The sequence below is a fragment of the Crinia signifera genome, chromosome 3 (assembly GCF_055691185.1).
Source record: "Crinia signifera chromosome 3, ASM5569118v1, whole genome shotgun sequence".
Classification (NCBI taxonomy): domain Eukaryota; kingdom Metazoa; phylum Chordata; class Amphibia; order Anura; family Myobatrachidae; genus Crinia; species Crinia signifera.
Genome location: NC_139219.1, coordinates 329,757,072 through 329,781,503, shown reverse-complemented (window position 1 = coordinate 329,781,503; position 24,432 = coordinate 329,757,072). Strand labels below are relative to the sequence as shown.

The following is a 24,432-nucleotide window of genomic DNA, read 5'->3' as shown; positions in this document are numbered from 1 at the left end:
GTGAGGCAGGAGGACTGCAGGTGTGAAATAATAACTGGGAGGTGGTGTAGGAGGAGATGACTTAACAGTATCTGATAGGTGTGATTGGGCACGCCATGTATGAAATAATGAAGACTAATCGGCAGTTCACTGTAAGAAGGCAGAGTGAAACCTTTGCCATAATGTCACCAGACCACCCGACCGTGGAGGTAAGCTCATCATGGCCATAGTCACATCGGAAGACGGGATATCCAAGTGCAGATAATTGCTATGATGCCCCTCCCCCTCTCTGTTGAACCCCCGCACCCAAACGCATCCCCTTTATACACATGCACTGTTGTACGTCACATGTAATCATGGCTACATTATGCAGATCACAAGGCTTCCGATGACATCTTGGCTTTTACATGTTTTACATTTATTTATAGATTGGGGGACGTTTGGCCGTAACCCCCAGAATTACTGCTATAGACGCAATGTCTAGGACCTATAATTATTATTTACTGCAGGAGGGCAATCAGTTTTAATGATCTTATTGTTACAGCGTACGGCAGGGTACGTTCCCGGGGTTTGAACATGTACATAATTGCACATGCACTAACCCAACCATTGGGGACGGGGACGAATTCAGTCCGTAATGAACGGGTCTCAATCGGCTCTTTGGTTCTATCCCACTGCACCAATCGGGACATTGTGAAGCTAGCTAGAAAACATGGCAAAGCAGTCACATGATTTAACACAGGACAACAGGCTTTGGTGTAGCGCCATTCCTAATTTTGCTTTGTGCACAAGCACAGAGAGCAAATAAAATGAAATATTGCCAACGTTGAAATGTGTTGGGTGCAACAACAGCAGGGACCGGACTCATCCTCGTTGCTGCCTCCGCTCACGTTTTATACTCCATTTACTCTCGTTATTGTTGGAGCCTCGAACGCTCTTCCCCTGGTCTCCTGTTACTACACTGCACTGAGCATGCTCTAGTGAGTCCCTAGTGTTAGGTCTGTGCAGGAAGGAACCTGATGACTTAGGGGGAGATTCTGGTATGTTCGATCCGTTGCATAAACGGGGACTGATGTCTATGGCCTCCGCAGGCGCATAATCCTTTATGCGCATGTCTTTACTGCGGGCGCCCTCTGAGACTTGCATAGTCTCCGTGGCACTCGCAGCGGGGGGGATGCGTTCAGGAGGCAGGCAGAAGGGAGTTTGCACATGAACGCCCTGCATTTTCTGGGCGAACCCACGGAAATGCTGAGTGCGCCCAGGAAACCACTGTGCGTCCCCTTGCAAACGGGGGTGGCCACCTGCCTTCCGGAGGCGGTCGGCTGCCATCACTGGGTGTCAGCTGCCCGCCCTGTTCTCGGAGTAGAATGCCGCTAATCTATGTCACCAGAGAGTGACTTAGAACAGCGGGCGCTACAGAAATCATTCGATGGCCGGCGACCATCAAATGATTTTGGGTAGCCACACAAGGCTGCGAATGTAAAACATCCATTTGCAGCGTTGCGGGAACAATCGGGGGCTGGCGGAGGGGGGCTTTCGCACGGGAGCCGAGCGAAGTAACATGGCTGGCAAATCAGCAAACTAACGCTTCTTTGTGAGCCAACCAGAATCAGGACCTCAGTTCCTTCCGCCACTGTCTGAGCGAGAAGTGTGACACTGCGGAGCGGATCCTGGCGCGATCTCACCGGAGAGTATCAGACTGCACGGCCTTGCAGTCTGTCACCACTACATGAGTCCCTGTCACTAGTACCGGAGAGTATTAGACTGCACGGCCTTGCAGTCTGTCACCACTACACGAGTCATTGTCACTGGTACCGGAGAGTATTAGACTGCACGGCCGTGCAGTCTGTCACCACTACACGAGTCATTGTCACTGGTACCGGAGAGTATCGGACTGCACGGCCTTGCAGTCTGTCACCACTACATGAGTCACTGTCACTAGTACCGGAGAGTATCAGACTGCACGGCCTTGCAGTCTGTCACCACTACATGAGTCACTGTCACTAGTACCGGAGAGTATCAGACTGCACGGCCTTGCAGTCTGTCACCACTACATGAGTCACTGTCATATATCCGGCGCATTACACTTAGTACAAGCCGCTGCATAGTCACTGTCCCTAGTACTGGAGAGTATCAGACTGCACGGCCGTGCAGTCTGTCACCACTACATGAGTCACTGTCATATACCCGGCGCATTACACTTAGTACAAGCCGCTGCATAGTCACTGTCACTAGTACCGGAGAGTATCAGACTACACGGCTGTGCAGTCTGTCACCACTACATGAGTCCCTGTCACTAGTACCGGAGAGTATCAGACTGCACGGCCTTGCAGTCTGTCACCACTACATGAGTCACTGTCACTAGTACCGGAGAGTATCAGACTGCACGGCTGTGCAGTCTGTCACCACTACTTAAGTCACTGTCATATACCCGGCACATTACACTTATGCCCCTTTCAGACCGCACTTTTAAAACGGTAAATTGCCGTTTTTTTACCGTTTTAAAACGGTAATGTGTGCGGTCTGAAAGGTCCAGTCCCACTTAACCGGTTAGAAAATGCCGTTTTTTCTAACCGGTTAAAATGCAGGGTCCTACCCGTTTCTGAACCGGTATTTTAGCGCAAAAATCGGCTCAGAAACGGTATTTAGGACCCAGCCAATGAGCTGGGTCCTAAATTCAGCACAGTGAATACTTAATGAGCGCTCATTAAGTATTCACAGCACTGGAGCCCCCCCCCCGCGCGTGTCGACGCCCCCCGCGCGCGTGTCGACGCCCCCCCGCGCGTGTCGACGCCCCCCCCGCGTGTCGACCCCCCGCGCGTGTCGGCGCCCCCCCCCCCGTGTCGACTTACCCCGTGCCGGTATCTCCGTTGTGGTTCCCGGCACTGCAGCTCAGTATGCTCGGAAAGCACTTATGAAAAAAGTGTCTTTCAGAAAATGGCTGCCCCCCATACGGAAGACAGTTTTTTTAAACAGGGTTTCCTATGGGGCAGCCATTTTCTGGAAGACACTTTTTTCATAAGTGCTTTCCGAGCATACTGAGCTGCAGTCCACAACGGAGGTACCGGCACGGGGTAAGTCGACACGGGGGGGGCGCCGACACGCGGAGTGGGGTGGGGGGGCGTCGACACGCGCGGGGGGCGTCGACATGCGCGGGGGGGGCGTCGACATGCTCTCGGTCGACACGCGAGGGGGGGGGGGGGGGAGCTGCACGGAGGGGAGGGCTGAAGGCTGCACTGGCTTTGACCCTGTATTTGGAAAGTTTCCAAAAACGGGTCTGCCAGTGTCAAAAAATCGGCACTTAAACGGTAATATACCGTTTAAGTGCTGCGGTGTGAAAGGGGTTTTATCTGGCAGACCCGTTTTTGGAAACGTTTCCAAATACAGGGTCAAAGCCAGTTATGCGGTCTGAAAGCAGCATTAGTACAAGCCACTGCATAGTCACTGTCACTAGTACCGGAGAGTATCAGACTGCACGGCCGTGCAGTCTGTCACCACTACATGAGTCCCAGTCATATACCCGGCGCATTACACTTAGTATAAGCTGCTGCATAGTCACTGCCTCTGCCTAGCTGTGTATGTGTGGATCCTTGTGCTGCTGCAGATCCTCTTCTATCTTCTACTACTGTTGTCATCTAATCACTTAATAAACCCACGTTCTGATTACTCTGTTGTGCGGATTAACATCATCCAAACACCGCAACACTCTGCCGGCAGTTATTATATTGGGATATTGTTATTTGTGTGGTGATAGTCTCCAGTGTTACTGCCTGATATCCAGTGTCGGCGGCCCGTCTCGCGTTACCCGGAGATGAAAGGCAGATGACCTTATTATATATTCCGTCTCACATTTATCATTCAGCCTGATAAACACTTTCCCCAATGTGAAGGCTCCTGTGTGCTGCAGCTCAGTGTGAAATTAACGGAGATAATCTGGGGTTTAGGTTTCCCAGCTGAGAAATAATTGGCCGGGACGTGGGAATTAGATCCTGGATGTTTCCAGACGGCTTTTGTCAGAATGAAAGGTTTGTATTGCACGTTCCGCCTCCGTGGTTTGCATGCAACCTGAAGCTCTGTTTATAGGAAAATGTTCGGAGAGTTAACAAGGAACGCGGGCGCTTGTCTGCGTGTGCGTATTCATGATGTGACAGTCTGTCATATAAGTTACACGCTAAACACTAGTGGTGATCTGTCATCCTACGCTGTCGCTAAACAACGGTGTAACTTTTTAAAGTTTGCATGCAGAGTTAATAGTGGCTGCTTTTGCATGTAGCATGTTGCATGCTTCAGGCACTATTATATTCTCCCACCACGCTGTAGTGGATGGTTGGGTATGAAATACCACCCGTGGGCACATGTCAGCTAAAAATAAATGTGAAAAACTCAAGTCAACCTTTTTACTGTCGACTTAATACTTATGTCGACCTTCCCAACCCTGTTGATCCTTAGAAATGTTGACTATTTCAGGTGTCTAACTAAGCTCTGTCAACCTCCACTAGTCATTCCAATGTATGTCTACCTTCATTGATGGTTCCACGTACCGATGGTCACGCCTTCTTTATTGTTCCATGAACCTCAGGCCACTAAGAGCCCAGGGGCGGGGCTTCGTGGTGTCAGGAGGCAGGGATAGGCTCCATGTCCTGATACATTGGGGAAAAAAAAGTAACTCTGTATCCTCGATGGTGGCAAAAAAATCTGGTTGTCTCCCATCTATGGTAAAAGTAATCACCATTGGTTATAGACCATCGATGATTTGAAATCATCGTACTTGTTTACTAGCACGGCGCACATCGCATCGCATACCATAAGGCATACGATAGTATGCGATGCAATGCGATGTTAGCCGATGTTATACAATTGTAAATTACTAATGGGTGTTTTCAATGTTAAATGTGCCCCCTATGAGATAAATAATTGTATAAGCACCGTAATGGGTGCTTACAATGTTAAATGCACCCCTACGCCACCGCCACTATCAACGCCAACCCGAAGCGTGGCGAGCGCAGCGAGCCCGCGAGGGGTGGCGGTACGCGTCCTCTGACCTTTTCATACCCCCACTATCCACGTTGGCATGGAGTTGATTTTATATAGTGTGGCGAGCGCAGGGAGCCACCGAGCCCGAAGCATGGCGAGGGGAAGCGGAATACATGTAAAGTATTGCGCCTCCCCTCGCGGGGCTCGCTGCGCTTGCCACGCTTCAAGGTCGGTGGCTCACTGCGCTCGCCACACTATATAAAATCAACTCCACGCCGACGTGGATAGTGGGGGTATGAAATGGTCGGAGGACGCGTACCGCCGCCCCACGCGGGCTCGCTGCGCTTGCCACGCTTCGGGTTGGCGTTGATAGTGGCGGTGGCGTGGGGGTGCATTTAACATTGTACAATTAAAAATTGTATAGGGGGACCATTTAACATTGAAAAAACCCATTAGGGTGCTTATACAATTTAAAATCGCATCGTATTGCATTGTATGCCATTGTATGCCATATACAATGGTATACAATTTTAAATTGAATACGATGCCATACGACTGAATATCGTGGGCGCCGTGCTAGGAAACAAGTACCGAAATCATTAACAATCAATAACGAAGGATGGGGCTGAAATGAAAATCTGAATGTCAAAAAATGTTTCTAAATTAAAAAATGGCCACTTACACCAGGCGCTGTGAATATCACCATGTCACATGGTTTCGGAATCCGTACTGGCTTAATGCACCTCTAACCGCAGCCTATGTGAGATCTTCTGTGTCGGCAATGAAAGTATATGGCGGAAAGACGCCTCAGGCGCACCCCTGGTGACATTAAATGTCCTTTATTATTTTTGACATTTTTGGTCTCTACAAAAAGCAGAAAACATTAGTACAGTAGTAGTAACAGAACAGCAGTAAGATTTAGGTGACACGGACAGTGATAAAGATCTACTGTAGGTCCTGCCAGGTAAGTGGAACGCAGCTGCAGCAGCACGGGTGGGTTCTATTGCATATTCAAAAGGTGCAGATTAAGATGTAGCGGTTTCACTTGTGTCCAATCAGGAGGCCTCACTGCAGAAAGAGAGGTAATGTAATTATTCTAGTGAAATGATATTTCATTTAATTAGACGCGTTTCTCTCACAGGTGGTACATTGGAGGGACTGCAATGGGCTAAGCAGCAAACAAATTTGTGGTCCACTGTCACTACATTGTAAAAATAACTGGTTAATGACATGGTTAATACATTATATAATGTTGTATTTTACAGCTACAGTGATTAACTGTGAACTGTTCACCGCAGACGCGTTTCGCATCAAAGGAAGATTGTAAAGCTGCAAATTGAGCGGTCTTTGAGTTTCAAAATACATTCTTGTGTTTAGAGTCACAACACTGTCCATTGCTTACACAATGTTGTCACTAGATGAGTGCATTGTACAGATAGTTCACATCTGAAACTAACTGTAGAACACATGATGAAATTTCTTTTTCCTCTGTTCCACCACAAGACACGTTTACAAAGGACAAATGACCGACAGAAGACGGATAACCAGACGGACAGTTACGTCATTGATCGAGAATTGCCCTGTGCCAGAATGCCGCTATGACACATTTCACGCCAATGATCTAAACACGGTCACAAAACTTACCCGACTTCAGCTTTGAACCTCTTTAAAGCCTCTTCGGCCACCAGTTCTCCGAAATTTGGGTCCTCCAATCGAACATTGCCAGGAACACTGAAGGTGAAGGGCTCAGAGTCAAAAAGTTTGACGGTCACAGCGGTCTCAGACGGAGTCGCCCCACTGCCGGAATATGCCTGTAATAAGGACACAGCATTCAACCTCACCAAGAAACAGAGTTGGAATGCAAATACACAAACACACACACACACAATTACACGATAGGGTTCATTTTTGTTGGGAGCCAATGAACCTATTAGTATTTTCTTGGATTTCAGGAGGAAACCGGAGCACCTGAAGGAAACCCACACAGGTACGGGGAGATAAAGTCCTACTAGACTAAAATACAAAAAAAAAGGTATCCATTTGAACCTTCTAACTTGGATACCCATCTGGCAGGGTGAGGACGTCACGGTGGGGCAGAAGATATAAACTGTCACCTAAAAACTACCAACCAATCAAATGTAAACCAAGATCTGCACCAATAACAAATCACCAGCCAAGAACATTGCAGGGCGGAAGAGAGGAACAAAAGAGGCTGATCGCCAGCCTCTAAAAACCCTAAGATTCTACTAAACCATTGCTATACGATGCTTAATTCCTCCCACAGGCTCTGAGGTTGAACCCACTCCATTTTTATTGAATCACTTTGGGGGTAATTCAGTCCTTCTGGCTAGGCAAGGTGGCGTTAACATGTTCACTAGCCTCCGAATAAATGCAGCCTAGAGAGCAGATCTGAATTACCCTCTATGTCTGGGTAACACTTTTATTCCACCATAATCAGATTTGTGTCTTTATTGTGTGGCTCAGGTTTTATTTCCTACGTTTTCTGTGCATCCGGTTCCTCAGTTTAGGTCAATGAAAACTTCTACTCACCGTAGAGACTTGGAGAACTCCATTGCTATCACTCTGGGTGATGTTGGCCAACTTGGAGACCCAACCAAAGTTCTTGCTTAAGTCCTCTAAAAGGCTGGTGGTGTTCAGCATCTTCTCGCGGAACTCCTGCAGGATGTCCTCGTACTCTTTGGTGAATTTCTCCGCCATGCGCAGCGAATCCTGGTAGTTCTCCTGTAACTTTTCCTGCATCAGATTTTTCCCAGAACAGTCTAAAGAAGGCAGAGATGTTTCACTGTCATTATGACCATCATGACCGATTTCTTATCTTATCTTCATATTCCCTTCAGACCATCATCATCATCAGTACTAATATAACCATTATCAACACCATTGACATTATTTTCACTATGCTCAGTGGCAGATTCAGGGGGGGCACCTGGGCACATGCCCCCCTGTCATTTATTTTGTAGCTGAGGATCAGGGCTTTCCAACGAGCCCAGCCCCGTGTCTCTAGCCCCCCGGGAACCGGAGATATCGCCTGGCAAACCTGTAACGTTTTTTCCCCATAGGATAATATGGGACCCGTCAATTCCGACCCCCACCCGGTTCCGACGGCTGCCAGTTCCCGACCTGGGACACAGAAGCTTGTGGTTGATATCATTTAATTTCAAATCGCTGGGCCTTCAATATGATACCAGGCTGGTCCAAATCGGTCAATCGGTTCCAGAGATATTGCGTGTAAACCGATTTTTTTTTTTAAATGTAATTTCATGGCTGTTCATGATTTTGAGGGCAGATTACTCTGGAACCAAACGTTCCAATTTCACTGGACCAAAATCATTCAAAGCCCACTCAAAAGTTCTTCAATATAATACTTGTCTCATGTAAATGGGTCAGTTGGTTCCGAAGATATAGCCGGTTAAATGAGATAACTGGTTAAAGGGTGGGAGGGGTGGTTTTCTCTCCCCCTCACACCAGAAAATGCAGGGACTAGGCTGGTGTAAAAGGGGCCAACCTGGGAATGCATTTTCTGGTGTGAAAGGGGTATTATTTCAAATAGCCGGGACCTGCAGTGCTCTGAATACAGCCAGGCTCTGCCACTGTCAGTGGCTATCACTTCTGCCTGGCGGCGGCTGTCCCCCATTTACCATGAGCATGTATTCCCCCTTGGCAATGAGCATGTAATCCCACATGGCAACAAGCATGGAACCTCTGGCAATGAGCATGGAACCCTTGGCAATGAGCATGTAGATAAGCAGCACTTATGTAGCATAATTTTTAATAGGCATTATGGTGTTTGGCATAACACATAATGGACATCATGCCGTGTAATTTAACATGTAATGTAAATGTTTAATGCGAGCCTTTGGTGGACAATGTCCCTGTTTATGAAGTGTATTGGAAATTTTGGCTTAATCTGTGTGGCATTATGTGAATTCTTGCTCAATCCATGTGGCATTATGTGAATTTTGTCTCAATCCGTGTGGCATTATGTGAATTTTTTCCCAATCTGTGTGGCATTATGTAAATTTTGGCTCAATCCGTGTGGCATTATGTGAATTTTGGCTCAATCCGTATGGCATTTTATGCATTTGGCTCAATCCGTGTGGCATTATGTGAATTTTGACACAATCCATTTGGCATTATGTGAATTTTGGCTCAATCCGTGTGGCATTATGTCAATTTTGGCTAATTCCATTTGGCATCATGTGTAAGGGGCAAGTATAATGGGGTCTAGTATTTTGTTGCATAATGTGTAGAAGTTGTATATGGTGTTGACACGCCCCCTGTTGAGTGGCCACACACCCTTTTCTGGCGCGCCTTTGGTGCGTGCACAACTACATCCTTCACTTTTGTCGCAATGGTGGGCCTGCGTACTTTAAATGCCAGGGCCTATTTTTAATTCCATTCCCACCCTCTCCTGCCGCTCTCTTAGCATGTACACTGGCACAACTAACACCGCCCCTCCCCCACCCAAACCCTTTTTTATCATGGTGCCCCCCCTGTCATTTTATCCTGGATCCGCCCCTGACTATGCTCAAATATTATCATCATCATCCCCACAAGACATTAATCGGACTCTGCACCGACATTCTCACAATCATTGAATTCCCCGCCATTACCATTACGATCGCACCGCTCCAGATCTGTATCTTGGAACTCACCGATTGCCAGGATTTCCTTGCACTTCTCACAGCTGTCTCTCATCTTCAAGCAGCCGGCAGAATTGCGCCTGAGTTCCCGGCAGACGACTTTGTCATCCGTGGAGTTACTTGTACCTAAAAAAAAAAAGTTAAAGGGGCGAGAGAGCGAAATTTTTAAAAAATTTAAATTGTCCAGGGGAAAGAACTTCACAAATGAACCAATTTCAGGAGAAGCACATAAGTGTGTTTCACAAATCCCTGCAGCGCTCGCCCTCATAATATATACAGATGGCTTGCTCAATGTTGATGCTGTGTATAGGTATATAATTATTAAGACCCTGGTGGGGTTGCGATGCAGCTGGATACCATTAGAATGAATGGGATTGGCTTCCATTCACTTCCGTGCATAGTGTAGCGTGGTATATGGTCGTTCGGCCCACACATGGCTAGGTCAACAGTGAAAAGGTCAACCTTGCAACCACGTCGACCTAAGCCATGTTGACCTTCAGTAGTCGACCCAATGCATCAGGGCTGCCATCAGGAATTTTGGGGCCCGGGACTCATTTCCAGTACGGGCCCTGGCCCCCCCTCCTTACTTGAATTACCATAACCCAGCTCCTGCTTCCCCATCTCCTCTCCCACTGACCTGCAGCCCGGAGGTCCAGAGCACAGGTTTCTTCAACTCGTGGTTGCCAGCGGCCAATTAAAATGCAGCACTGGCTGGTGAGCCAATCAGAGCTCGCTTACCGGCAGCCAAACTGAATGGCTGCCAGTTTGCAAACTCTGATTGGCTCAAAAGTCAGTGCAGCATTTTAATTGGGCGCCAGTGTCCTGGGCTGAATAAGCCTGCGCTCTCGGGCCTGCTTTATTCAGGCAGTCAGGGAGGTTGCAGTGGGCAAAATGAGCTGCCCGGGCCCTTCCAGAGGGTGGGGCCCGGGATAGCTGTACCGACAGCACCCCCCTATTGTCGGCCGTGCAATGCATGTCAACCTAACATTGATCGACCCATTGACCTATCCCTGTGTAGCGTACGCTAAGCAAACACTACTCTATGTCACGTGTTGTATGCCACGATGCGCAACTACATCTGTGTTTATTAATGAAGGGGTCTGCTTACAAAGCATTTGAGTGGATGGAGATATAGTATTAGCCGATCAGCTCCTAAATGCCATGTTACAGGCTGTGTTTGAAAAATGGCAGTTAGGAGATTGCTGTTATTTTATCTCCATCTGCTTTATTGCTCTCCAGGACCCCAGGACAAATTTGCACTGCTCCGATCTACCTCTTCCGTCCGTCTGCGGCCCCTGCTGTAGTAACTGGTGGTGCTTCTCCAGGATTTTGTGAGCCGCTTCAAAGAGCGATTCGAAGTTTCCAGTGAAAAACGGATCAAAGAGCGGTGAGCGTTCCTTGCGGGAGGAGTAGGACGGGAAGCTGAACCTCTGGAAGGGGAATGGGTTCCACTGGGGAGCATTGAACCCGCCCTGGAATGGGCTGCTAAAGAGGGGTTTCATTTGGGCAAAGGCCTTGATGCTGTCTTGGAAGAGCTCGTCCACGCTGTCCTCCACAATGCTGTAGCCATCCTCTAGGTCCTCCAGCGCCATGTGCTGCTGCTCATCCTGCTTGGTCAGGGTGTCGATTTTTTCTCCATTGACCCAAACGGAGAATGGGGAAGAGCGGTTTAGGAAGTCTTCAAACTGGGAACAGAGGAAAGGAGACAGTTGTTGTATTTTCTCATATCCTACAGACATACCTAATATTTTACACATGGAAACCCTACACTGACATAGACATGGGGTGGCCATACCGGCCCTCGGGAGTGACAAACATTTCATGTTTTCAGGACCATCTTTGGATTTGTAGAACGTGTCTGTTTGGAATGAATGCAGCACATATTTGAAAATGTGACAGTTAGTAATGACACCTGTGCACCAGCTAGGTGATCTGGGCAATGTGACAGTTAGTAATGACTACACCTGTGCACCAGCTAGGTGATTTGGGCAATGTGACAGTTAGTAATGACTACACCTGTGCACCAGCTAGGTGATCTGGGCAATGTGACAGTTAGTAATGACTACATCTGTGCACTAGCTAGGAGATCTGGGAAATGTGACAGTTACTAATGACTACACCTGTGCACCAGCTAGGTGGTCTGGGAAATGTGACAGTTAGTAATGACTACACCTGTGCACCAGCTAGGTGATCTTTGAGATGTGACAGAGTAACTACTACACCTGTGCACCAGCTAGGTGGTCTGGGAAATGTGACAGTTAGTAATGACTACACCTGTGCACCAGCAAGGTGATCTTTGAGATGTGACAGAGTAACTACTACACCTGTGCACCAGCTAGGTGGTCTGGGAGATGTGACAGTAATGACTGCACCTGTGCCTGCCCTGCTCATATTTGAAAATGTGACAGTTAGTAATGACTACACCTGTGCACCAGCTAGGTGATCTGGGCAATGTGACAGTTAGTAATGAGTACACATGTGCACCAGCTAGGTGATCTGGGCAATGTGACAGCTAGTAATGACTACACCTGTGCGCCATCTAGGTGATCTGGGAAATGTGACAGTTAGTAATGACTACACCTGTGTACCAGCTAGGTGATCCGGGCAATGTGACAGTTAGTAATGACTGCAGCTGTGCACCAGCTAGGTGATCGGGCAATGTGACAGTTAGTAATGACTACACCTGTGCACCAGCTAGGTGGTCTGGGAAATGTGACAGTTAGTAATGACTACACCTGTGCACCAGCTAGGTGGTCTGGGAATGTGACAGTTAGTAATGACTACACCTGTGCACCAGCTAGGTGGTCTGGGAATGTAACAGTTAGTAATGACTACACCTGTGCACCAGATAGGTGATCTGGGCAATGTGACAGTTAGTAATGACTACACCTGTGCACCAGCTAGGTGATCTGGGCAATATGACAGTTTGTAATGACTACATCTGTGCACCAGCTAGGTGATCTGGGAAATGTGACAGTTAGTAATGACTACATCTGTGCACCAGCTAGGTGGTCTGGGAAATGTGTAGATAGTAATGACTACACCTGTGCACCAGCTAGGTGGTCTTTGAGATGTGACAGACTAATGACTACACCCGTGCACCAGCTAGGTGGTCTGGGAGATGTGACAGTAATGACTGCACCCGTGCACCAGCTAGGTGGTCTGGGAGATGTGACATTAATGACTGCACCTGTGCCCCAACTAGGTGGTCAGGGACTGTTAGTAGATCTCAATAACCAGTTAGGCCTGCCCTGCTCTGTGATGTCAAGGGAATATTGGTCATTATGATAAGTATAGTGTTGGTACACACTGGGGCAAGGAACATTACTATTATTTATTATTATTATTATTATTATTATTATTATTATTATTATTATTATTAATAAAATAACAATAATATCATCAATTATTGAGCAAATATGTATTGTAAATATAGGTTTGTGATACTCATGTTTACTGTGTTCATATGGTACACAGGGGCATTATACTGGGAACACTGGGATGGTAAGGTAAGCTGGCTGAGGGCTTATTGCATTAAATGACATGTCAGAGACGTATGTGGAGGTCACCCATAGACACAGCAGTAACGGGCATCAAGATTACCATCTGCATTCTTTGGTTACATGGCGTCATAGAGCAACGGAAGTTCAAAATAATAATAATAATAATAATAATAATAATAATAATAATAATAATAATAATAATAATAATAATAATATATTCATATTTACTAAGGAGACCAGCTTACAAGACCACTCTGCACATGCCCAACCTGTCCTACCTATCCAGCTGGCGTGCGGTGGAGTGAAAATATTTTGTGGTTACTGGGTTTGATAAATGACAGTTAGGAGCTGGTTGGTTCATTATCTCTCTCTCCACGCCTTAGTACATCTGACCCACCGTGAGAAGATATTTTCTGGGGCTTTGTTCAACCCTATTCCCAGGTAGATTTCGGACATTCTCCATTCTTACTGACATCTAAACGCCCCCATCCGTGTGATTTGGGCCATTCCTATCCAATTCTGAGGCATTGGTTCCGAGGAATCGGATGAAAAGGACCCAAATAACATGTGTTTTACCTGCGATTCTGATCCAATGTGGTCCGTGGGCATCGGATCAGACCCGGATATCGTCACTGCGGTACCAAGGATCCAATCGGATCCCGCAGCCAGGAAAGGATCGCAGAGGATAGATTGTATGCACATGGACGGCATATGATGTATTGTATGCGATTCTGCCACCCTGGAGCTGCCAGGTGAGATGGCGTGGTATCACGTGCGAGGTACGTTAGGCGGTGCCTCTCTTAAGTCGAGGGGGCCTTCAGACTACATACAGCATTACATTGTAATATAAGTTACTGTAAGGGAAGGGAGATCGATGCCGCAAGCTAAACATCATGAAACCATCAGAGAGTAAATCACCTGGCGACCGACCAGCCCAGAGCCGCTTCTGCAGGTCTTAGAGTAGAACCTGACACACGTCTGCTTTAAGCAGGGTTTACACTCCTCCCACAGCGCCAGGACAGTCTCATTGCAGACTTCCTGCGATCCGGCCAGTTGCTGCTCCGATTCTAATGCTTGTTTTAGGGCATCCTGGAAATAAAGAAAGAGAAATCAGTAGGTGTGCCAATGAAAACCACAGCAACTATGATGTCCTCACTAACACATCACTCATCTCCTGATATACTCTGTGCTGCTGGGGACCCTGCTCCTCCCACTATATAACTCTCAGTCTGTGGCTTCCTGCTGCCCCATTCCTTTCCTCACATCATGTCACTGCCCCTGTCACATGCAGCCCTGTCCTCACTGACACATCCCTCATCTCCTGATATACTCTGTGCTGCTGGGGACCCTGCCCCTCCCACTATATAACTCTCAGTATGTGGCTTCCTGCTGCCTCCATTCCCCCTCACATCCTGTCACTGCCCCTGTCACATGCAGCCCTGTCCTCACTGACACATCCCTCATCTCCTGATATACTCTGTGCTGCTGGGGACCCTGCTCCTCCCACTATATAACTCTCAGTCTGTGGCTTCCTGCTGCCCCCATTCCCCTCCTCACATCATGTCACTGCCCCGTCACATGCAGCCCTGTCCTCACTGACACATCCCTCATCTCCTGATATACTCTGTGCTGCTGGGGACCCTGCTCCTCCCACTATATAACTCTCAGTCTGTGGCTTCCTGCTGCCCCCATTCCCCTCCTCACATCATGTCACTGCCCCTGTCACATGCAGCCATGTCCTCACTGACACATCACTCATCTCCTGATATATTCTGTGGTGCTGGGATCCTGCTCCTCCCACTATATAACTCTCAGCCTGTGGCTTCCTGCTGCCCCCATTCCCCTCCTCACATCATGTCACTGCCCCGTCACATGCAGCCCTGTCCTCACTGACACATCCCTCATCTCCTGATATACTCTGTGCTGCTGGGGACCCTGCTCCTCCCACTATATAACTCTCAGTCTGTGGCTTCCTGCTGCCCCATTCCTTTCCTCACATCATGTCACTGCCCCTGTCACATGCAGCCCTGTCCTCACTGACACATCCCTCATCTCCTGATATACTCTGTGCTGCTGGGGACCCTGCCCCTCCCACTATATAACTCTCAGTATGTGGCTTCCTGCTGCCTCCATTCCCCCTCACATCCTGTCACTGCCCCTGTCACATGCAGCCCTGTCCTCACTGACACATCCCTCATCTCCTGATATACTGTGTGCTGCTGGGGACCCTGCTCCTCCCACTATATAACTCTCAGTCTGTGGCTTCCTGCTGCCCCCATTCCCCTCCTCACATCATGTCACTGCCCCGTCACATGCAGCCCTGTCCTCACTGACACATCCCTCATCTCCTGATATACTCTGTGCTGCTGGGGACCCTGCTCCTCCCACTATATAACTCTCAGTCTGTGGCTTCCTGCTGCCCCCATTCCCCTCCTCACATCATGTCACTGCCCCTGTCACATGCAGCCATGTCCTCACTGACACATTACTCATCTCCTGATATATTCTGTGGTGCTGGGATCCTGCTCCTCCCACTATATAACTCTCAGCCTGTGGCTTCCTGCTGCCCCCATTCCCCTCCTCACATCATGTCACTGCCCCTGTCACATGCAGCCCTGTCCTCACTGACACATCCCTCATCTCCTGATACACTCTGTGCTGCTGGGGACCCTGCTCCTCCCACTATATAACTCTCAGTCTGTGGCTTCCTGCTGCCTCCATTCCCCTCCTCACATCATGTCACTGCCCCTGTCACATGCAGCCCTGTCCTCACTGACACATCACTCATCTCCTGATATACTCTGTGCTGCTGGGGACCCTGCTCCTCCCACTATATAACTCTCAGTCTGTGGCTTCCTGCTGCCTCCATTCCCCTCCTCACATCATGTCACTGCCCCGTCACATGCAGCCCTGTCCTCACTGACACATCACTCATCTCCTGATATACTCTGTGCTGCTGGGGATCCTGCTCCTCCCACTATATAACTCTCAGTCTGTGGCTTCCTGATGCCTCCATTCCCCTCCTCACATCATGTCACTGCCCCTGTCACATGCAGCCCTGTCCTCACTGACACATCACTCATCTCCTGATATACTCTGTGCTGCTGGGGATCCTGCTCCTCCCACTATATAACTCTCAGTCTGTGACTTCCTGCTGCCTCCATTCCCCTCCTCACATCATGTCACTGCCCCTGTCACATGCAGCCCTGTCCTCACTGACACATCACTCATCTCCTGATATACTCTGTGCTGCTGGGGACCCAGCTCCTCCCACTATATAACTTTCAGTCTGTGGCTTCCTGATGCCTCCATTCCCCTCCTCACATCATGTCACTGCCCCTGTCACATGCAGCCCTGTCCTCACTGACACATCACTCATCTCCTGATATACTCTGTGCTGCTGGGGACCCAGCTCCTCCCACTATATAACTCTCAGTCTGTGGCTTCCTGCTGCCTCCATTCCCCTCCTCACATCATGTCACTGCTCCTGTCACATGCAGCCCTGTCCTCACTGACACATCACCCATCTCCTGATATACTCTGTGCTGCTGGGGACCCACTATATAACTCTCTATAATGGTTTTATCTTATTACTACTACCACCTGGAAGTAATACTCAGTCCTTATGTTGTTACTAAATGAAAACAAATGAGATGATAAGGTGGGAGAGTGACCTCCTTGTTCTTCTTGGTCTCCTCCAGCGTGCGTACTATCTCTTGATGCTCTTTTCCTGTTTTGTCCATGATGATCTTCATTTGCCTGACCCCGTTCAGAGCATTCTCGAACTGCGCGGTGATGTATTTACTCCCTTCCTCCGAGATTTCTGCAAAGAGAAATGTGGGAGGTCAGCCGTCATATATGCCAACCGTGGCCTCCAATATCACATCTAGGATTGGTGTAAGACACGAAGAAGCCTCAACCCTTCCCTGCACAATGTCACTACTAGACTATACTAGTATTGTTGTCGATGGAGGAAGGGCCATAATCACTGCACTTGTTTCACTGTGACTGGCAGCCCGACCTGCCATTCACTCAAGGCAGTCCCATTGGGAGGTGTTCCCTCCTTTCGGGATGCCTCTCTATGCGCAGCAGGATTTTGAGCATGTGCAGTGCTGCAGATGATACTGCATATACGTCGGACCCGGGACCCTGAATAGCAGCCCATAGAGGCTGGGGCCAGCGGATGCACAGTATGTAAGAAGCTTTACTGGGGCTCTACTTAGTGTATACTGTATAAGGGGCTCTACCTGGTGCAGTGTGTCTAAGAGAATCTACCTAGTGTATTGTGTACAAGTGGCACTGTGTGGTGTAATGTGAATAACGGACACTACTGTGTGGTGTAATGTGAATAATGGATACTACGTTGTGGTGTAATGTGAATAACGGACACTACTGTGTGGTGTAATGTGAATAACGGACACTACTGTGTGGTGTAATGTGAATATCGGACACTACAGTGTGGTGACGGACACTACTGTGTGGTGTAATGTGAATATCGGACACTACAGTGTGATGTAATGTGAATAACGGACACTACTGTGTGGTGTAATGTGAATAATGGACACTACTTTTGTGGTGTAATGTGAATAACAGACACTACTGTTTGGTGTAACGTAAATAACGGACAATACTGTGTGGTGTAATGTGAATAATGGACACTACTGTGTGGTGTAATGTGAATAACAGACACTACTGTGTGGTGTAACATGAATAACGGACACTACTGTGTGGTGTAATGTGAATAACGGACACTACTGTGTGGTGTTATGTGAAGTACAGTCACTACTGTGTGGTGTAATGTGAATAACGGACACTACTGTGTGGTGTAATGTGAATATCGGACACTACAGTGTGGTGTAAATTGAATAACGGACACTATGTGGTGTAATGTGAATAACGGACACTACTGTGTGGTGTAATGTGAATAATGGACACTACTTTTGTGGTGTAACGTGAATAACGGACACTACTGTGTGGTGTTATGTGAATAATGGACACTACTGTGTGGTGTAATGTGAATAACACACTACTGTGTGGTGTAACATGGATAACGGACACTACTGTATGGTGTAATGTGAATAACGGACACTACTGTGTGGTGTTATGTGAAGTACAGTCATTACTGTGTGGTGTAATGTGAATAACGGACACTACTGTGTGGTGTAATGTGAATAATGGACATTACTGTGTGGTGTCATGTGAATATCGGACACTACAGTGTGGTGTAATGTGAATAACGGACACTACTGTGTGGTGTAATGTGAAGTACAGTCACTACTGTGCAGTGTAATGTGAAGAACAGTCACTACTGTGTGGTGTAATGTGAATAACAGACACGTCTGTGTGGTGTAATGTGAATAACTTGCACTACGGTGTGGTGTAATGTGAATAACGGACACTACTGTGTGGTGTATTGTGAATAACGGACACGACTGTGTGGTGTAACGTGAATAATGGACACTACTGTGTGGTGTAACGTGAATAATGGACACTACTGTGTGGTGTAATTTGAAGTACAGTCACTACTGTGTGGTGTAAAGTGAATAACGGACACTACTGTGTGGTGTGGTGTAATGTGAAGTATAGTCACTACTGTGTGGTGTATTGTGAATAATGGACACTAATGTGTGGTGTAATGTGACGAACGGACACTACTGTGCGGTGTAATGTGAATAACTGACACTACTATGTGGTGTAATGTGAATAACAGACACGTCTGTGTGGTGTAATGTGAATAACTGACACGTCTGTGTGGTGTAATATGAATAACGGACACTACTGTGTGGTGTATTGCAAATAACGGACACTACTGTGTGGTGTAACGTGAATAAGGGACACTACTGTGAGGTGTAATCTGAATAATGGACACTACTGTGTCGTGTAATGTGAATAATGGACACTATTGTGTGGTGTGGTGTAATGTGAAGTACAGTCACTACTGTGTGGTGTAATGTGAATAACAGGCACTACTGTGTGATGTAACGTGAATAACGGACACTACTGTGTGGTGTGATGTGGTGTAATGTGAAGTATAGTCACTACTGTGTGGTGTATTGTGAATAATGGACACTAATGTGTGGTGTAATGTGACGAACGGACACTACTGTGCGGTGTAATGTGAATAACTGACACTACTATGTGGTGTAATGTGAATAACAGACACGTCTGTGTGGTGTAATGTGAATAACTGACACTACTGTGTGGTGTAATATGAATAACGGACACTACTGTGTGGTGTATTGCAAATAACGGACACTACTGTGTGGTGTAACGTGAATAAGGGACACTACTGTGAGGTGTAATCTGAATAATGGACACTACTGTGTCGTGTAATGTGAATAATGGACACTATTGTGTGGTGTGGTGTAATGTGAAGTACAGTCACTACTGTGTGGTGTAATGTGAATAACAGGCACTACTGTGTGATGTAACGTGAATAACGGACACTACTGTGTGGTGTGATGTGGTGTAATGTGAAGTATAGTCACTACTGTGTGGTGTATTGTGAATAATGAACACTACTGTGTGGTATAATGTGAATAATGGACACTACTGTGTGGTGTAATGTAATAATATATAGCCAAAACTCACCCCATGAAGCCATACACATACATTTTTGACACGCGCCTTCTGTACTGTCCCTATTTTGAAGGCCCACACAGACTCACGTTTCAGGCTCTCTGGAGAAAGCAGGGACTCGCTGATGGAGAACAGGACAAGCAGCGGCAGGAGGGCGGCAGGACTGGTCCTCATCGTGTAATCTGGGAGGAGAGAGACGTATAATAACAGGTTACCGTGAGTGTGATGTAGCAGCCCTATCCCAGGCCCGGTAGCGTCAGCATGTGCTCGATAGGTCGACAGTCAATAGATTGACTGCTATTGGTCTACAGTCAAAAGGGGTGACGGACGCGTTCTCGACAGTCATTTACCCGACGTCGGGACAGTCGGCATCCCGACAGTCATTTACCCAACGTCGGGATCCCGACTGTCAAAACGCCGACAGCCGGGTGCCTGACGGCCACCCACTATTTTCCCTCGTGGGGGTCCACGACCCCCATAGAGGGAGAATAGAATAGGTGGCTCGCTACGCTCGCCACCGTGCCCGCAAGGGGCTTTTTTGCTCTCGCCATGCTGTCTGAGTCCGGGCAGTCGGGATCACGACATCGGGCTAATGACTGTCGGGATCCCGACTGTCGGAGCCCCATACCACACCTGTCAAAAGGTCGACACATGAAAAAGTTTTTCACGCATTAGGTCAGCATGGTCAAAAGGTTGACACAAGCAATTAAAAAGCAAACAAAAAGCAGCGCTGTACCTTTAAAAAATTTTTTGGATGATCGTTACAATAAATTTATTAGCAATAAAAATAGACTAGAGGTAAACATTCAATTCATAAAAACAATGACAATTAATCCCACTTCCATATTTAGCAGCACTTATAGGGATAGTCCGTTCCTATTAATGCCAAACAGTACTGATTGTGATATGATAATTACCACTGATGTGTCAGTCTCATTTGGTAAATGGTAGGGTCCATAGGTCCAAGTGGTCGGCCCAGAGATGGCACAAATTACCGGTCCACTGGAAAGATGTTGAGGTCCCAATTAACCGTAATCATCAGCAGTCACCTAAAGGGTCACCCAAAATCTTTCTTCAAACCCTCCATTTCTCTACGGTTAATTGGGACCTCAACATCTTTCCAGTGGAGCGGTAATTTGTGCCATCTCTGGGCCGACCACTTGGACCTATGGACCCTACCATTTACCAAATGAGACTGACACATCAGGAGTGGTAATTATCATATCACAATCAGTACTGTCTGGCATTAATAGGAACGGACTATCCCTATAAGTGCTGCTAAATGTGGAAGTGGGATTAATTGTCATTGTTTTTATGAATTGAATGTTTACCTCTAGTCTATTTTTATTGCTAATAAATTTATTGTAAAGATCATCCAATATTCTGGGAAATTTTTTTTTAAAGGTACAGCGCTGCTTTTTCTTTGCTTTTTCCTGTACACCACTCACAGGAGTAACTAACCTGTTTTCAAGCAGCTGCTAGGAGATCACTCAGTACAAGTCCCAACTCCAGTTGGTTCTCACCACCCTTTCTTTTTTGACACAAGCAATTGCATGAAAACTGTTGACATGAGTTTTTCATGTTTTTTTCTTTTAAAGGTGTTTTTTTCATACTTATCTATCCAAGTGGACATAGAGCATCGACCTTCTTTGTGTTGACCTAAATGTACAGATCACACAGGTCACTTAGGGCCTTATTTTGGTTCATTCTTTCTGACAAAATCCTTCTTAGATGGACAAAACCATGTGCACTGCAGGGGGGCAGATGTAACATGTGCAGAGAGAATTAGATTTGGGTGAGTTATTTTGTTTCTGTGCAGGGAAAATACTGACTGCTTTATTTTTACACTGCAATATCATACCTCCCAACTGTCACGATTTTAGAGGGACAGTCCCGATTTTCGGGGTCCTGTCCCGCTGTCCCACCCGCGGCAGGCATTGTCCCGCTGCGGGGGGGTGACAGTTGGGAGACCCCCAATCTAGTAGAATAGACGCTGTGCGCATGCGCACAGCGTCTATTCTCGTATGAAAATGAGGTCGCGGCCAATTAGCATAAGCCGCGCCCTCATTTGCATACGCCCGCCCCTTTTCGCCGCGCGAGTGTCCCTATTTCATATGGACAGAAGTTGGGAGGTATGCAATATAGATCTCACTTTGAAGTAAAAACCCACCCAAATCTAATTCTCTCTGCACAAGTAACACCTGCCCCACCTGCAGTGCACATGGTTTTGCCCATCTAAGAAGGATTTTGTCAGAAAGAATGAACCAAAATAAGGCCCTTAGAGTCACTGTGGCTTCTAATTAATCATCATTAATGGTCTTAAAGCGCCAAACTGCACTCGCAGACCCTCATGGCATTTCCTGGAGGGTCCCGGATTTGGGGGGACAGAGCTGGACAGCCTCCTCTCATTGTATAACGTATACAGTGCTGGTCACAGACATATCACGTCAGCTGATTGCCGATACATCTTCAGATACATCAGCAGACCACCCGTACACTTGTGGGGAGGTTGGCGTCGCAGCTGAGCGGGCAAATTTAAATGCCCATCCAGCCGGTTGCCCTGACTAACATGTCGGTGTGGCGATTGGTAAGTGTGTATAATTACCAGCCTTTACTTTATCTCTCTCCCAGGCTTATACCTGTTGATCTCATAATCAACCCATGATGTATTTATTCCCTTAAAAAGGAGATGTCAGTGTAATGGGCCCGATACTCGGCTCAGCGCTGCCGATTATCAAAAGACAGGTGGTCCCCTGCGAATGGAGCATGTGAATGCTCGCAGCACAGTCAGCAGGCCTGAATTGGACCCAATATCCTGGCCAAGTATTGTGACTATTTCATAGAACAAACAGAGGACAAATCCCCGACAGACAGACAGGACTGTACCTCCGGATGCTCTAGTACAATACTAATATTTACTTATGGAAGCAGTGAGACATACATGCTGGAAATGGGCATGCTTGTTATTCTAGTCCGGATTAACGCTAAGTGCTGTATAACAGTTACACACCCACCTGGCCCAATAAATGTCACAGCTTGTGGATGTTGTGTAACAGCTTCCCAGAAACTTATACAATACTCTCACTATAATAATAACCAGAGGAAAAGTCCAGTCATTAGCACCTGAGGAACTCATTGCTTCCAGTGAGCCAGTGCTTGGCAGCAAGGCTAATCTGTGCGGACGAGGGCAGGGGGCTGGAAACCAGGCATTTGTTTCCCAAGTGTTTAGACTTTTTATTGTGAAATCTTTCCACTAAAATCCCCCCCAACCCCCAACCCCCTGCTGGGACCGGATTCCATCCTCATCTGTTCTCCCTGGGGCCAGCATTGACCTTGTACAGTATCACAGTCTGTGCACTGGTGAGGATTTGTTGTGTCAGACCCACCCTGGTGTGCTTTCATTATTCCTGGAGTAATATTATTATCATCATCTTTTACAGAAGGGATCTTATAGTACTACAACGGCGGTTTCCTTTTGTAATAACATGGTAACAACCAATGAATGTGTATTACCAACACCATCAATATTTCGTGGCCCTGTCCAGTGAGGTCCTGCGTCCATTCCGACACCTCCCAGCACCCCCAGAAAGACTCCTGGCCGAGAACCTGGAAGTCCTGACATCACAAAGGACAGCTTAAATCGGGAGAGCTGTCCTTTGTGATATGTGTCACATATGCACGTACATAAGCTATTAATATCTACAGTATGCGGTAAGTTACAGATTATACCGCATCATGGATGCGATGCTTAGTACAGTACATCCCCCCGAATACTTTAAGGGTAGTTTGTGAAATGTAAAACTATAAAGCCAGCGGGACCCATCACAGAGGCATGTAAGGGAAGGGTTCATCCAAACAAGAAAAAAGAGATTCCCCCAGCGCACTGCGATGGGCGAGAGAGAGACGTACGTCCTACATGATCATAGCAATGCAGAGATATCCATTACATATAAAGTGTTTCTGCTCTGTGTGTTCTATGGTACTTTGGTGTACTGCTTTGGTGATTCTATGGTACTTTGCCGTACTGCTTTTGCGGTTCTATGGTACTTTGGCGTACTGCTTTGGTGGTTCTATGGTACTTTGGCGTACTGCTTTGGCAGTTCTATGGTACTTTGGCGTACTGCTTTGGCAGTTCTATGGTACTTTGGCGTACTGCTTTGGTGATTCTATGGTACTTTGGTGTACTGCTTTGGTGGTTCTATGGTACTTTGGTGTACTGCTTTGGCGGTTCTATGGTACTTTGGTGTACTGCTTTGGTGGTTCTATGGTACTTTGGTGTACTGCTTTGGCGGTTCTATGGTACTTTGGTGTACTGCTTCGATGGTTCTATGGTACTTTGCCGTACTGCTTTGGTGGTTCTATGGTACTTTGGCGTACTGCTTTGGCGGTTCTATGGTACATTGACGTACTGCTTTGGCAGTTACAGTATATGGTACTTTGGTGTACTGCTTTGGTGGTTCTTTGGTACTTTGTCGTACTGCCGTGGTGGTTCTATGGTACTTTGGTGTACTGCTTTGGCAGTTACAGTATATGGTACTTTGGTGTACTGCTTTGGTGGTTCTATGGTACTTTGCCGTACTGCTTTGATGGAACTATGGTACTTTGGTGTACTGCTTTGGCGGTTCTATGGTACTTTGTCATACTGCCGTGGTGGTTCTATGGTACGTTTTGAGAGGCAACTGAAGCCCAGATGGGGATGCTCCTAATCCCCCAAATCTCTGAACACTTTGTAG

The 24,432-nt window shown here is 47.2% G+C and overlaps 1 protein-coding gene across 1 annotated transcript in view; it reads right to left on the bottom strand.

Moving 5' to 3' along the window:
• Positions 1–5,776: 5,776 nt before the first annotated feature.
• The window catches only part of CLU (clusterin), a 32,427-nt gene continuing 13,771 nt past the window's right edge, over positions 5,777–24,432 (bottom strand). Inside the window, exons 2-9 of the mRNA XM_083178854.1 lie at positions 19,789–19,881; positions 16,795–16,943; positions 14,039–14,209; positions 10,891–11,302; positions 9,630–9,743; positions 7,504–7,733; positions 6,598–6,764; positions 5,777–6,021 (exon numbers count right to left, since the gene is read on the bottom strand). Coding sequence (XP_083034980.1) covers positions 6,009–6,021; positions 6,598–6,764; positions 7,504–7,733; positions 9,630–9,743; positions 10,891–11,302; positions 14,039–14,209; positions 16,795–16,943; positions 19,789–19,873 — 1,341 coding nt within the window. The 5' untranslated portion in view covers positions 19,874–19,881 and the 3' untranslated portion in view covers positions 5,777–6,008. The remainder of the gene's footprint in view (positions 6,022–6,597; positions 6,765–7,503; positions 7,734–9,629; positions 9,744–10,890; positions 11,303–14,038; positions 14,210–16,794; positions 16,944–19,788; positions 19,882–24,432) is intronic.